The 15,435-nt window shown below is 34.3% G+C and overlaps 2 protein-coding genes across 2 annotated transcripts in view; one reads left to right on the top strand and one right to left on the bottom strand.

The window, feature by feature from the left end:
* The first annotated feature begins 354 nt into the window (after positions 1 to 354).
* Positions 355 to 4,611, top strand: LOC128220539 (uncharacterized). Its single transcript, XM_052928971.1, has 4 exons — positions 355 to 664; positions 1,262 to 1,363; positions 3,358 to 3,467; positions 4,199 to 4,611. The coding sequence occupies exons 1-4, from the start codon at positions 483 to 485 to the stop codon at positions 4,210 to 4,212; spliced, it is 408 nt and encodes a 135-aa protein (XP_052784931.1). The 5' UTR covers positions 355 to 482; the 3' UTR covers positions 4,213 to 4,611.
* A 1,294-nt stretch (positions 4,612 to 5,905) lies between these two features.
* Positions 5,906 to 15,435, bottom strand: part of LOC128220403 (matrix metalloproteinase-2-like) — an 89,161-nt gene continuing 79,631 nt past the window's right edge. The window contains exons 12-13 of the mRNA XM_052928779.1: positions 12,487 to 12,586; positions 5,906 to 8,530 (exon numbers count right to left, since the gene is read on the bottom strand). Coding sequence (XP_052784739.1) covers positions 8,307 to 8,530; positions 12,487 to 12,586 — 324 coding nt within the window. The 3' untranslated portion in view covers positions 5,906 to 8,306. The remainder of the gene's footprint in view (positions 8,531 to 12,486; positions 12,587 to 15,435) is intronic.

Genomic DNA, 15,435 nt, shown 5'->3' on the forward strand with positions numbered 1-15,435 from the left:
TCAAGTTATATTAAATGATGGCAAATATATTACGTTAACTTTGATATTACAAACTTCGTAATCACATAATTTAGTTCATTGTAGCCTTAGTTGCAGTATGGAAGAATAAAACATGTGTTTATTTCATAAGTAATGAAGTTTAAGTTTGAATTATCCAGTGATAGTATTATGATAATGCATACTTATGTTAGGAATTGGTATTTAATCATTGATTGTTAATTTACATCCATATTGACAAAACAGCGACCGATCATCACAAAGAAGAAAGATAAACCAAAAACTAACAGAACAGAAATAATACGATAATATCCCCTCATTCACATGATTCGTGAAACCTGATATCTGAGTCTTTGTGATACTTAGGTTTAAATCGATGAACGATCAGCTCTTCAAATACCCACAATAAACTACCAATATAAATACGTATTTGTTTAGCAAAGAATATTTATGAAGAAGGAAGTTCTTTACCCGTGATCCGAATCATGTATGTGCCATTTGTTGTGAAATGTTTATTCTTGTATATTCTAAACGCCACATGGATTACGTTAACGCTTGGCTCCGGTGCGTTTACGCAGCCGAACATTCCCGCGTGTTACGTGTCCGCGTCCCTATACGAAACGGTGGACGGGATGAGCAAGATCTGTAACCAAGGGTGGAGCACAAGGTAAGAACTGCCTTGGTTTGCTAAATATAGCACTTAAAGCTGCAGTCTCACAGATTTACCATTTTTACAACACTTTTATTTTTTATCATGGAATGAGTAAATTTTTTACAAAAATATCTGCAAACCAGTGATAAAAGATTGCTGACAAAACATTACATCGCAGATTTTCATATTTCAGTTTTAAAACTAATATTTTATGGCTTAAAGTGCTACTCACGGTTTAAGAAATATGCATAAAATATCAAATTTTAAACTTAAATATAAAAATATGTGACTGATTTTTGTCAGCATAAATTGGCTCGATCCAAGAAAAAAAAATAAGTAAGTTGTCAACACGTTAAATCTTAAAGAGTGCAGCTTTAAATATTCGGTTTAATTATGAACGCTTATAAATACAGCGCATTCGACTCTGATTACCCCATTGTTATGGTTGGTTGATGGCGGTACGGTACGCAGTACGATAAAGCGTTAGATGTATAGACGTTCAAAGCTTGAGTCATGACTTCCATATCAAAATCAATTATTTTCTTTTGTGTTTTAAAATAGGATTTCAAATTTGATGTTCGCACTTTTTTTTTTAATTTACTTGCATTTCAGTGATCGGGCAGCCTGTTCCGACGACGGTGACGCCTACTACCTTTACTGCAGTACGGACCATGACTGTTGTTCAATAGATGGGTGTCCGGCTTGCTGCACAAGGTAATTGTAGGAATAACGTCGCTTTTATGAAATAATATATACATTTCAAACTCCATTCTTTGAAGATGCACTCTTACTCCCAAATAAGATGTATCACCAATAATAATATTGTTTTAATATTCCCAAAAAGATGAAAAATGGTTCTTATAATGATACCGTGTTGAAACACGGTATTTCAACCTTATAAAACAATAGTAGACCATTATTTTGGCGCTTTCTGCTATTAAATACACGGTTACAATCTTGTTATCAGTAATTAATAGTTTCCATAAATGCATAATTTAGTAAGTAGTTAAAGGTTTATCAGTCAAAATGTATGTTTGTTATACATGTGTATGTATTGATTTTGAATAAGAGTGTCACTTTAAATGAACGGCCCTTCGGCATTTTCGAATATTTTCCGATAAACTTAAAAATCAATGTTCGGGTCGTGAGTCATCGCGTGTAATATTAATATGATTTTAAATTGTTTATTTTGTTATTGTTTGTATTGTGTCACCAGGCGACGAAACCTTTAATCGACATATCGAAAAGTGTCATTATTAGATTTGGTTTAAACAATTTTATTTATTCTGGGTAAGTACATTAAGCAAATACATGTACATACATTACGTACATGATAATTAGGATTGAGGAGATAGCTTTGAGGTTATATTTATACCTCTCTCCCTATCTGTCATTTTATAGAAGCAAACGTGTAAACAACATTTCACCAAAATTCAATTCAAGGCAATGTAGTTCAAGGTTGTAATAGTTGCGTATGTTGTAAAAAGAAAACAATATGTTTGATGTAATAATGAAATAATAATGTACTAATATTAGATTTGTTAAATGTATTGTTGTCATTCACGAGCCATTGCATTCTAGATCAGCAGTGTTAACCATTCAATTAAAAAAGTAACAAAAGCAAGACGACTTTTAATATTTTTATATGTCAATTCAAACAATAGAAAAAGACAGGTATTAAAAAAAACACATGCATTCAAATGTCAAATCCGTCACAATTTATTCGTCTATTCCTGAAATAAAAACAGTAAAACAGGTTTAAGTTTTAGTAATGCTGCTCTTTTCCTCTTCTGAGCAAGCATTGCCTGGCTCCATAGCATTATCAACAGCCCCTTGTCTCAGTCTCTGCTTTGAAATCATGCCAACTTTCATTCGTCTCAAAATGTCAAAGTAGTTACTCCGCAAACTCAGTTCAATCAACACTGCAACATTCAAATTCCACGCTCACAATAAAATATTCCTACTTTAAAACTGACCACGATTGGCCAGAAATAGTTTCAAAATATTGAATCATGGGTGGCACGAAATCCACGAGGGAACATTTAAGTTAAATCTGTTTTATTTCACGGTTGAATGTTTGCAAAATAATAATAAAAATAAACTGTTTCACATTGTTGATATAATAAATGTCCATAATATTTGTTCTATACTGGCTCGCAAAGGTTTGCATAATAAACCATATACAACGCTTACCTAATATTCTCCAGTATTCTGTCACTCGTAGTATATATATATATCCAATAATAAAGTGCCATGTAACTCTTGCTTTCTTATGTTAGATTGATTTTAGTGTTACCTCCCTTACAATACAGTAATCCCTGCCATCATGCAAATAACGTGACCATAAAAACTTAAAATATCATATCGGTAAAATAGGAAATTATCTTAAATTCATTTTTTTTTTTTGGTAACTTTACCTCAATGCAAATGAAAATTGCACTTTTATAAAACCATCAAAAAAAATGAAGAAGAAAAACACATTTTAAAAGAGTGGCCATAGATAGCAGAAATCCAGCGGAGGCAGAGATCTATTCTGCTTGTCATCGGTGATCACAGCGTAGGAGATTGCCTGACGTCCTGCAGTATTTCAAGGACCCAGAGCAAATAAAAAAACCCGGAAAGTTGACGTATTGGCGAATGTGTTGTTGTGGGAGTTCATGATGATTCAAATTATCCCTTAACTGCTGTTTATCATGTTTTATTCTCAGTCGAACGACGCTTAGCAAGTACGAAGTTGCGGGTATAGTGATAAGCTGTGTGGCCGTGACCTTTGCTGCTTTACTCGTGACATATCTGCTCGCCGGCCGCTACTGTAAATGTAGGTATTCATCCAGTGATTCATAAACGTACTGGACTAGTATTCAATATTACTCTTAATTGTATTTAAGAACGATGTAGCTGATCGGATTACTTGCTATTAATAACTGACCATACGAGTGAATGCAGTCACTGATGTACGACCATAAGATTGACTTAAGGCTCATAATAAATACCACCCCACCACTAGAATTTGTATCGTCAATAATGGTGTTCCATGTATACTTTATGAGCTGTTTCATGGAAAACACATCTCTCAAGCAAAAAATAATGTAATTTGATTAAATGTTTCTCCTTTAAGATACACATTATGAAATGTACATCTCCCCAACAATTGTAGATCTAAAATACTGATATCCACCTTGGTTTCATAATTAAATGTATGATAACAACGCTAAATGAAAGTCATGCTAGATTTTAAATTTAGGTTTAATCTTTGTTAGTGGGGTGTAAGTGCCGCTAGTGCCTTTAATCTAGAAAAATGTAGAGTTGCTTCCTCACGATATTATTATTTATAGTTCTGATTAAATTAGAAATCATGTTATAGTCACTATGGGAACTACTTTTTTACATTTTCCGACTTAAAGCCTTAGCAAGAAAGTCATCACCGCAGTATAACTTTAATATGGATTTTTGAACACTGCAGTCACTAAATAACTTGATTTACTTAAATATATTAATAAAGGATTGCATCTGTTGAATGTTAACCTTTGTTTCTCATTTTTTCCCCAGACGGGACCGCATAGCCAATGCAGAGCTACACAATATTATGTGATCACAAAAGACATCCAATTGTCCAAACGGTGGAACATGTAATAGTGACTTATGGAACATGTAATAGTGACTTATGGAACATGTAATAGTGACTTATGCATGTGTGCATATCTTTGACTTGAATCAGTTCATACACGAACGAACATCACACATAACCAGGTCCTGTTTAATCAGAGAGCGTACTGTACTATAAACTTCTATTTGCCAGTAACACTTTCAATCTAAATTGTGTCACTAAATACATAAACTAGTTTACTGAAAATATCGCTCTTACAATATTTACCTAAGTATTTTATTTTTCATAAAATGTTGTATAACCTGTAAATAAAGCTGTTCATGTTTATCCCCAAGAATAGTGTTTTGTAAATCTGGACTGTGTTATTTTTTGTATGGAATGATTATATTTAGTATCTAGTATAGAAACGTTTTACTTTTAAGGAGTAAAAAAAAATACATAAAGAGTTGATAGGTCCTATCTGCGTCTAACTGTATTGTCAATTAGGACCTGTTAACTCAATGATTAAAAGTATCTTCAATTGCCGAGAGGTTCATCCCAACCCGAACGTTCCCGAAACTGAGTTTCCGTGGAACACTCTGCGCGAGGGTTGGGATGAACCTACCTTACACAAGCGGCTATGGTAGATGCTTTTTCTCGCATCTTAGTTAAACGAAATAAAGTTATAATCTATTTTTTGCTGGAACTCTTTTGTGCGTAGTGCAAATAAATGCGTATGGATATGTGATAATTAGTGGTTGTCATGGATATACGCGCACGGATTCAGATTAAGCTAAATTGATAAAAGTTGACACACGAGTATTCATGTCTTGATGACCGTTCGGTAACCCAGACAATTATTAATATATATATATATATATATATATATATATATATATATATATATATATATGAGGTCTGTCTTTGTTGTTTAGACATGTCACCTGCCCCACCCTCTCTCTCTCTCTCTCTCTCTCTCTCTCTCTCTCTCTCTCTCTCTCTCTCTCTCTCTCTCTCTCTCTCTCTCTCTCTCTCTACCCCCTCTCTATCCAACTCTCTCACTCCCCTCTCTCTCTCTCTCTCTCTCTCTCTCTCTCTCTCTCTCTCTCCACTCCCTCCCCCTTCAACTCTCTCTCGCTTTCACGGTCTCTCTTTCTCTCCCTCTCTCTCTCTCTCTCTCTCTTTCCACTCCCTCCCTCTTCAACTCTCTCTCGCTTTCACGTTCTCTCTTTCTCTCTCTCATCCTCTCACTCTCTGCTCTTACCTCTTAACAGGCTCTTTTTTAATGTTTGACTACTGGGGTTCTCCCTGTAGTTTCCTTCGTATAATCATGCCCTATTTGGTCTGTGCCTGTTATTCATCTCTTTTTGGGAACAAAAAAACTGCCCAAAATATTAAGTGATACAAATCATAGCATAACAAGGCATTTATATTTATAGTTTCTGCCCTCAAAATAATTTCATTATCATTTCACAACAAACGGGTTCAAACTTAGGTGTTGTGCATTCGGTAGATCTACCAAAGTCATATCAATGAACTTTGTCTTTTCCAAATACTTCGTTTTTCAAATTCAACGTTTAAAAGTAATTGATTGTTTTATAGACAAATATTTGTGAGTTTTGTGCATCATATATTGATTGTTGTGTAATACTTTTTATCAATCAATGTTTCATGTTGTACTTATTAAATTGCAATGTTTGCATTCTAAATCATTGCTCATAAGAAAATTCAAATGTCTATTGAAAAAAATGGTTCAGTTGGGGGAAATGCAGACATTAACACATAAGAACAATGTAGGTATGTTATACTTTATTCTTAAAAGAACACACGTTATGAGTATTGCATTGTTATATGAGATATAGTTTGTACCTTACATTGTCACCTGTGAAATACATCACACATTGAATAATGTCGATCATGTAGGAACAGATACAATGAACAGTACGCAGGTGCGTTGGAATCATGTCATAATTCCCATCACGATTAATACATTAATCGTAATATGATTCTGCATTGATTTGAACGTATACTGGAAATTAAGAATTACATAAAAAATATTGTACAGTGTTTCATATACAGTCATAGTCTTTATAACGCTAAAATTATATGCCAATCTTTTTCAGTCATGTCAGCTTAACATAAGCTAAAAGATGCTCTATCAGAGATTAAATACCATGTACTTATGAGAAAAATACCCAAGGTCATTTCCAATACAGATACGAGTAAAATTGTGTCGGCATATATACGTACATGTATAAATGAATTTCTTTTATGAAGTGCAATGTCCCTTCTATATAGACGAAGACACACCTATTAGAATCCCCGTTTCCCAGGAAATTCATGACGTATACAGTTAAACCTCGTTGGCTCGAACTCCCAAGGACCGGCGAAAATACCTCGAGCCTCGAAAAATTCGAGCCAAGCGGAAATGGTTACCTTCAGTATATAGAGATTGGTCCTTTATATCCATTTCGAGCCAACGAGGAATTCGAGCCAAGCGAATTCGAGCCAATGGGGTTCCACTGTAACTTTATTATGTAAACTCATCAGAATACTATACTCTATAGCGTGCGTTTAGACGATACATTGACGAACACATAACATTGGTCAACCTTTGGTAATGGTATTATTCTGACACGTCATGTGTACATACATTTACATACATAGTGGCAATCGCAACTTCTCGGCATTTGCCAGAAAATGGACAGCGAAAAAAACAACTAGATATTTGCGCTCACAAAAATTCTCACTATGTTTTTACACAAACGGCATTAAAATTGATATACTTATATCCGTTATGGTATAAAAACATGCTTTTATGGCATCTACCAACATTGCATCTTAAATATTACATTTGGGGTCCATCTCTCACGCAACAAAGAATATGATTTGATTAAATGGTTCTCATTTAAGATACATGAACGCATTATGAAATGTATTTCTCCTCCAACGATTGTAGATCTAACATTCTGATATCCACCTTGGTTTCGTAACTTTAAATACGATATCAACATGAAATGAAAGTCAAGCTAGATCTCAAATTTATTCCAAGTTATTTTAAGTATTAGGTAGATGACATGAAGTGAATTCTTAATGATTAAGAATGGGCAGAGTGAGCGTAGCAAACGAATCCTTCTTAATCATTAAGAATGCACTTTATGTGATCTACCTGACTTAGAATACAACCTCATTGGCTGACACATTGTCAACGCAAAATCTGACACAGAGAGCGTGTATCTGATGAGTGGCAGTAGGCTGATCTTTAAACACGCGCGGAAGTTGAAATTCTTAATGATTACGTCTACTACTCAATGACTGCCTATCAGCAATTTATTTGGCTAAACATGTAGGTTGTATCCTAATCTGTATTGGTTGGATGTAAGTGCCGCTCGTGCTTTAAAACTAGAAGAATGTAAAGTTACTGCTCCCCGATATAACCATTTACTATTCTGATTGAATAAAAATAGTGTTATAGTCGCTATGGGAACCACTTGTTTACATTCTCCAACTTAAAGCCTTAGCAATACAGTCATCACCGCAATGTAACTTGAATATGGATTTTGAACACACTGCAACCACTAAATAACTCGATTAACTTTTAATTGCTTACCCTTATTCATAGACCCACCGTAGGGAGCCCATTACGAGTATTGATCAATTGATATCATTATTGGCCCCGATTTCTCGAAACTTCTTAAGCCCCTTATAACAGGATTAAGCTTTTCTCACTATTTTTGTTGTTCTATAAAATGTGTTATATTTACTTCTTCAATATTTTTTAGAAATTGTGTAGGAATTATCTGTATGATTTTCAGAATAAACCATTTTTCATTTATCAAAATCCATTTTCAGTATGCATTTTGGCTAATTGAAATAAGCGACTTAAGCCTATAAAGCTTAAGAAGTTTCGAGAAATTGGGGCCTTACATTAGTGAAATAACGCCTTCAGTATTTTCTTAGATTAACATCCGTCTAGGATGTTAATTGATTACGCCCCCTCGTTTACTATGGGTGACCAAAGTAGTCACAAGAATGCATAAATACACACGTGAAAATGAATAAACTATCACTCTAAGATATACACAAACGAAAAACTAAATATACATTAACAAATACTACAACGTTCTCGCACACAAAATGGTTGTTTGCACCACTATGAACGTCCTGGTCGACTTGAATATCACCGTCGCCCCTGGCCCCACTGTGTAATGTTACTCCCGAGTCTACAGTTATCCACTGCTCTTCTGAATCAGCACTTTCACTGTTATATGTGAGACCATGTCTTCTGTTATTAGCTGGAAAACAATCAAGCGCAGACATATTAAATAATTTAAGAAAGCAGCACTGCCAGACAATTTATTTTAGAATAATTTTCATATCAACAACAAACGAAACAAATGCCAAGGCCGTTTTACTCACGTTTTCAACCGAGATCGATATATTTTGTAAATCAAGGAAAGGAAAATCACAAATATTCATTAAATTAATATAAGTAAGAAAGTTTCTTATAAGTATCTTTTATCATTCTAATACTTCGGTAGAACACGTACTCCCGCAAAATGCATTTATGTTAAACGAAAGTCTGAGAAAGATCTACTAACGTCTAAAAGACGTCAAAAGTTACATGTCAAACCTTTGTATATTGTTGGCTGTTGGTTTGGGGTTGTCAATCATGTCATAAATATGTTTAGGTCCTTGATTACTCTTTCTAATTGTTCAAACCTTGTTAGCGGGTTATCAATTGTACATAAAGCTTTTTATATATAATTTATCGAAGATACAAAGTGAAATTTCACACTAAATCAGCAAGTAAAAAAAGTATTTTTGCCAAATGTTGAATATATTTTTCAAGAGCGTAGGCTACTATCGGTAAATTTGGGTATTACTCTTGGCGGTAGGCTACTATCTGTAAATTTGGGTATTACTCTAAGTGGTAGGCTACTATCTGTAAATTGGCGTATTACTCTTAGTGGTAGGCTACTATCGGTAAATTTGGGTATTACTCTTGGCGGTAGGCTACTATCTGTAAATTTGGGTATTACTCTTAGTGGTAGGCTACTATCTGTAAATTGGCGTATTACTCTTAGTGGTAGGCGAATATCTGTAAATTGGCGTATTACTCTTAGTGGTAGGCGAATATCTGTAAATTGCCGTATTACTCTTAGTGGTAGGCGAATATCTGTAAATTGCCGTATTAATCTTAGCTGTATGCTACTATCTGTGAATTGGCGTATCACTCTTAGTGGTAGGCTACTATCTGTAAATTGGCGTATTACTCTTAGTGGTAGGCGAATATCTGTAAATTGGCGTATTACTCTTAGTGGTAGGCGAATATCTGTAAATTGCCGTATTAATCTTAGTGGTAGGCGAATATCTGTAAATTGGCGTACTACTCTAAGTGGTAGGCTAATATCTGTAAATCTGGGTATTACTCTTAGTGGTAGGCTACTATCTGTAAATTTGGGTATCACTCTAAGTGGTAGGCTACTATCTGTGAATTGGCGTATTACTCTTAGTGGTAGGCTACTATCTGTAAATTGGCGTATTACTCTTAGTGATAGGCTACTATCTGTAAATTTGGGTATTATTCTTAGTGGTAGGCTACTATCTGTAAATTGGCGTACTACTCTTAGTGGTAGGCTAATATCTGTAAATTTGCGTATTACTCTTAGTGGTAGGCTACTATCTGTAAATTTGGGTATTACTCTTAGTAGTAGACGAATATCTGTAAATTGGCGTATTATTCTTAGTGGTAGGCGAATATCTGTAAATTGCCGTATTAATCTTAGCTGTATGCTACTATCTGTAAATTGACGTATCACTCTTAGTGGTAGGCTACTATCTGTAAATTGGCGTATTACTCTTAATGGTAGGCGAATATCTGTAAATTGGCGTTTTACTCTTAGTGGTATGCTACTATCTGTAAATTGGCGTATTACTCTTAGTGGTAGGCGAATATCTGTAAATTTGAGTATTACTCTTAGTGGTAGGCTACTATCTGTAAATTGGCGTACTACTCTTAGTGGTAGGCTAATATCTGTAAATTTGGGTATTACTCTTAGTGGTAGGCTACTATCTGTATATTGGCGTATCACTCTTAGTGGTAGGCTACTATCTGTAAATTGGCGTACTACTCTTAGTGGTAGGCTACTATCTGTAAATTGGCGTATTACTCTTAGTGGTGGGCGAATATCTGTAAATTTGGGTATTACTCTTAGTGGTAGGCGAATATCTGTAAATTGGCGTATTACTCTTAGTGGAATGCTACTATCTGTAAATTGGCGTATCACTCTTAGTGGTAGGCTACTATCTGTAAATTGCCGTATCACTCTTAGTGGTAGGCGAATATATGTAAATTGCCTTATTTATCTTAGCTGTATGCTACTATCTGTAAATTGGCGTATCACTCTTAGTGGTAGGCGAATATCTGTAAATTGGCGTATTACTCTTAGTGGTAGGCGAATATCTGTAAATTAGCGTATCACTCTTAGTGGTAGGCGAATATATGTAAATTGCCTTATTTATCTTAGCTGTATGCTACTATCTGTAAATTAGCGTATTACTCTTAGTGTTAGGCTACTATCTGTAAATTGGCGTATTACTCTTAGTGTTAGGCTACTATCTGTAAATTGCCGTATTAATCTTAACTGTATGCTACTATCTGTAAATTTGCGTATCACTCTTAGTGGTAGGCTACTATCTGTAAATTAGCGTATTACTCTTAGTGTTAGGCTACTATCTGTAAATTGGCGTATTACTCTTAGTGGTAGGCTACTATCTGTAAATTTGCGTTATTAATCTTAGCTGTATGCTACTATCTGTAAATTTGCGTATTACTCTTAGTGTTAGGCTACTATCTGTAAATTGGCGTATCACTCTTAGTGGTAGACGAATATATGTAAATTGCCTTATGAATCTTAGCTGTATGCTACTATCTGTAAATTGGCGTATTACTCTTAGTGGTAGGCTACTATCTGAAAAATTGAGTATTTCTCTTAGTGGTAGTCGACTTTATGTTAATTGGAGCATTAGTCTTGACGGTAGGCTACTATCTGTAAATTGGCGTACTACTCTTAGTGGTAGGCGAATATCTGTAAATTTGGGTATTACTCTTAGTGGTAGGCTACTATCTGTAAATTTGGGTATTACTCTTAGTGGTAGGCTACTATCTGTAAATTTGGGTATTACTCTTAGTGGTAGGCTACTATCTGTAAATTTGGGTATTACTCATAGTGGTAGGCTACTATCTGTAAATTTGGCGTATTACTCTTAGTGGTAGGCTACGATTTATAAATAGTCGTATCACTTATGACATAGGCTACTATTTGTAATAGGACAACATTTGCGTACTAGATTTGATTGGCTAAAGATGACGTTAATATTCTGTATATCCCTTGCCTCTATTTGTGATTGGTAACACACCGCATTGCTAATGTTTGGTAAGCCTGCGATTGCAATACAATTTTGTCGAACATTGGATTTTACGGTCGTAGGAAAACACTGCATTGATTATGGCAATCGTAGGCTACCAGTAATTTGTCAAACCTTGCAATACAATTTTGTCGAACATTGGATTTTACGGTCGTAGGAAAACACTGCATTGATTATGGCAATCGTAGGCTACTAGTAATTTGTCAAACCTTGCATAGATTTTTGTCGATCGTATGCTACTAGTGATTTGTCAAACCTTTCATAGATTTTTGTCGATCGTAGGCTACTAGTGATTTGTCAAACCTTGCATAGATTTTTGTCGATCATAGGCTACTAGTGATTTGTCAAACCTTGCATAGATTTTTGTCGATCGTAGGCTACTAGTAATTTGTCAAACCTTGCATAGATTTTTGTCGATCATAGGCTACTAGTGATTTGTCAAACCTTGCATAGATTTTTGTCGATCATAGGCTACTAGTGATTTGTCAAACCTTGCATAGATTATGTCGATCTTGGCTACTAGTGACTATAGATTTTTGTCGATCGTAGGCTACTAGTGATTTGTCAAACCTTGCATAGATTTTTGTCGATCGTAGGCTACTATTTGAGATTTGTCAAACCTTGCAAAGATTTTTGCCGATCGTAGGCTACTATTTGAGATTTGTCAAACCTTGCATAGATTTTTGTCGATCGTAGGCTACTATTTGAGATTTGTCAAACCTTGCAAAGACTTTTGCCGATCGTAGGCTACTATTTGAGATTTGTCAAACCTTGCAAAGATTTTTGTCGATCGTAGGCTACTATTTGAGATTTGTCAAACCTTGCATAGATTTTTGACGATCGTAGGCTACTATTTGAGATTTGTCCGGGCAACCAAGCCACCAGGTGGAAATATCTCTGGGATACCCGCCCGCATCCACCTGGAATACATGGGAAAGTCTATACATACTCTTGTATTGAATATATTCTGTGCTTTCACATATTTAAATATTAAGGCTTTCAATGTTTCAACTATTTTGATAATCAATATTGTCCAATGAAAATCACAGAATTAGTACGTGTTTAGGTTTAATGAAGTAAAAATCGCAAAAGTCCAAAGTTAATCATAATTCTTTTGAGCCAGACTTTAACTTTACAAGGTTGATATACAGTTAACATCATACTTCAAGTTGTTCTTTTTTTTTTGCTTTTAATATGTAGTTTAAAACCTTAATTGCTTATCTAGAAGATAACTTTAACACCATTTTCCAATGATGAAAATGACATTCTTATGTTAAGCCTAATATAAAAAAAAAAAAAAAAAAAAAAAAAAAAAAAAAAAAAGCCTACCTACCCTACCTATTTTTGAAAAGGATGTAACCCTAACCAAACAATTTTTTTTTAGGCCTTAGTAGTGCGTTTCAGCTTATTATATTACTGGAACACTGGAAAGCAAATTGCTGTTTTCTAATCAACGAGAAATTCCATATACTGAAAGACACTCTAGCTTGAAATGTGTATGTATAATAAGAAATTACTACTCCTTATAGTTTCATAGTTTATTTCAAATGCATAAAGGCCATTGGCCCATATGCATACACGAATTATGCATATATACACATATATCATGACAATTCATAGATTAATGGTCAAATACAATTTCATAGTCTTACAAAAACAAAATTTTACAATAAATAACACTATATTACTATTTAATACAAACTATAATATATATAATACTATAAAATTATCACAGTGAGGAGACAGTGGTTGCTATATAGATATAAACTTATTAGATATGTTAAATATAAACAAACGTATTTCTTATTTCAAAAACTTTATGTACATAATCGATAATTTTCTACATGTAGCTTTTCTACCACTGGCAATAAGTTTAACAAATGTCGGTACATTTTGTCTTTTCCAATAATATTTACTGATGTATACTTGTCGTAATATTGCGCTCTATACAAAATGTGTTTCCAAACAGCCTTTATGGTTCAGGTTCAGAACGTCCGCGGAGGGTGCAGAAGGTACAGGTTTGAATCCCGGACCGCGTCATAACGAAATACGTTAAAAACAGGGTTACACATAGGAAAGTTGTCCCCCGTGTATCAGTGGTATAGAACAAAAACATACGTACACCTAGATGTCTCTTAGAAAAAGAGCTGGGGTAACCTGATCTCACTTCTATATCATGTCGTTTATGCCATTTAAAAAAACTAAGTCGTGATATCTTCACAGTCGTTCGAAGCAATAATGTAGTCAATGTGCGCGGGCAAATCTTAAAATCTAATAAAAGTATACAATAAAAGATTAAAAGGGTTTCCCAATCAGATCTCATTAGGATAGCTAGAATTACTATTAAGTTGGATTTGTTGTGGCAATTTCAACATCATTCGAAAAGCAAAAAGGAAACGTTTAAAATAATGTTAAAATGAATGTTGGTGCCTATCTATACAAGATTCCAATTTAAACCTCGAGGTTAGGGTTAGGGCAGACACATTTTAGCCTGGTTAATATGTTCAAACTAGCGAGTTCTTGATGTTGCAAAACTCAGATGATCCTTCTGCAAAAAATATTTCATCAAATTTAACAGTTCTAACAAATTGAACAAATTTAGATTTGATTAGTTTTGCAGTATAATGAAATACTGTGAGCTCCATTGCAGATGTGTGCACCATTAATTAGATAAGGGTTCCATTAGCCAAATGAATTTGGATTGCCACAACTATTTTTGAGCCCAAGTTACGAGCATTTGGCCGTCTGTAGTACAACACCGCTGTTTGTTTGAAGTGGCCCATGCGAGTCATATTTAGCTTGTATGCCGCAGACTGCAAGTCTACAGACTTAAGTTCTGCAAATCGAATTAAAGTATCGTCAGATCTACTTTTTGACATGAAATGTTGAAATAATTAATGCACCGGGTTTATAAAATGGGACGTATAGTGTTATGTTTCATCTCGCCAAAACAGAAATACAATACTTTGACTTATCTCTTATATCAGCATTGTTCTCATTTCTTCCAAAGTGTATATTTAAAAGTAAGGCTGTATACATGTGTCAATAAAAACAAACCAAGGTGAAAATAATGACAAATTATTGAAAAAGTTGTGTCTATTTTAATGGCATACAACTGAATTATAATGTTATTGAAACAATTCGCATGTTTTGAAAAAAAAAATATGAAGGGAAAATTTCGACCAATCAGAAAGTCATACGAAAGCACCCCTAGTGATATTAAATAGGGGGAAAAAATGAATTGATATCTATTTGGCGCCGCCTACCAACGTCTAGACAAATGAGAAGCTGTTTATTTATTGGTCATATTATCGAAAAGTCTTTTCTCAAATAAACATCTACTAACTCATCGATAAAGTAGGGCAGAAAATAAACACTTTATTCTCAGGATGCTATCGGATTTAAAGATGCACCCTTACTCCCAAAAACAATTTACCACAATTAATACAAATATTTTGATATCCCAAGAAGGATGTCGACAACAATGGTTTTTATGAAGGATACGAAGTTCAATTTGAAAGAAAGGTGCAGAAAACATGGTATATTTACCTTATGAGACTATAGTAGATCACAGTACATCTTTTAGCATTCACCAATCATTAAATATTTTTTGCGTTTGCAGCTATTAAATACACGGTTCGGTTACATTCTTGTTATTAGTATTTAATATTTTCCATAAATGCATTATTTAGTAAGTAGTTAAAGGTATATCACTCAAAATTTATGTTTGTTAAACATGTGTTTGTATTGATTTTGAATAAGAGTGTCA

Source organism: Mya arenaria, chromosome 15, assembly GCF_026914265.1.
Source record: "Mya arenaria isolate MELC-2E11 chromosome 15, ASM2691426v1".
Classification (NCBI taxonomy): domain Eukaryota; kingdom Metazoa; phylum Mollusca; class Bivalvia; order Myida; family Myidae; genus Mya; species Mya arenaria.

Bases quoted from the DNA above. Each gene is read 5' to 3' on its own strand.
- LOC128220539 (XM_052928971.1), top strand. From the start codon at position 483: ATGTATGTGCCATTTGTTGTGAAATGTTTATTCTTGTATATTCTAAAC. The intron at 665-1,261 runs GTAAGAACTGCC...CTTGCATTTCAG, and splicing joins AACCAAGGGTGGAGCACAAG to TGATCGGGCAGCCTGTTCCG. The intron at 1,364-3,357 runs GTAATTGTAGGA...TTTTATTCTCAG, and splicing joins TGTCCGGCTTGCTGCACAAG to TCGAACGACGCTTAGCAAGT.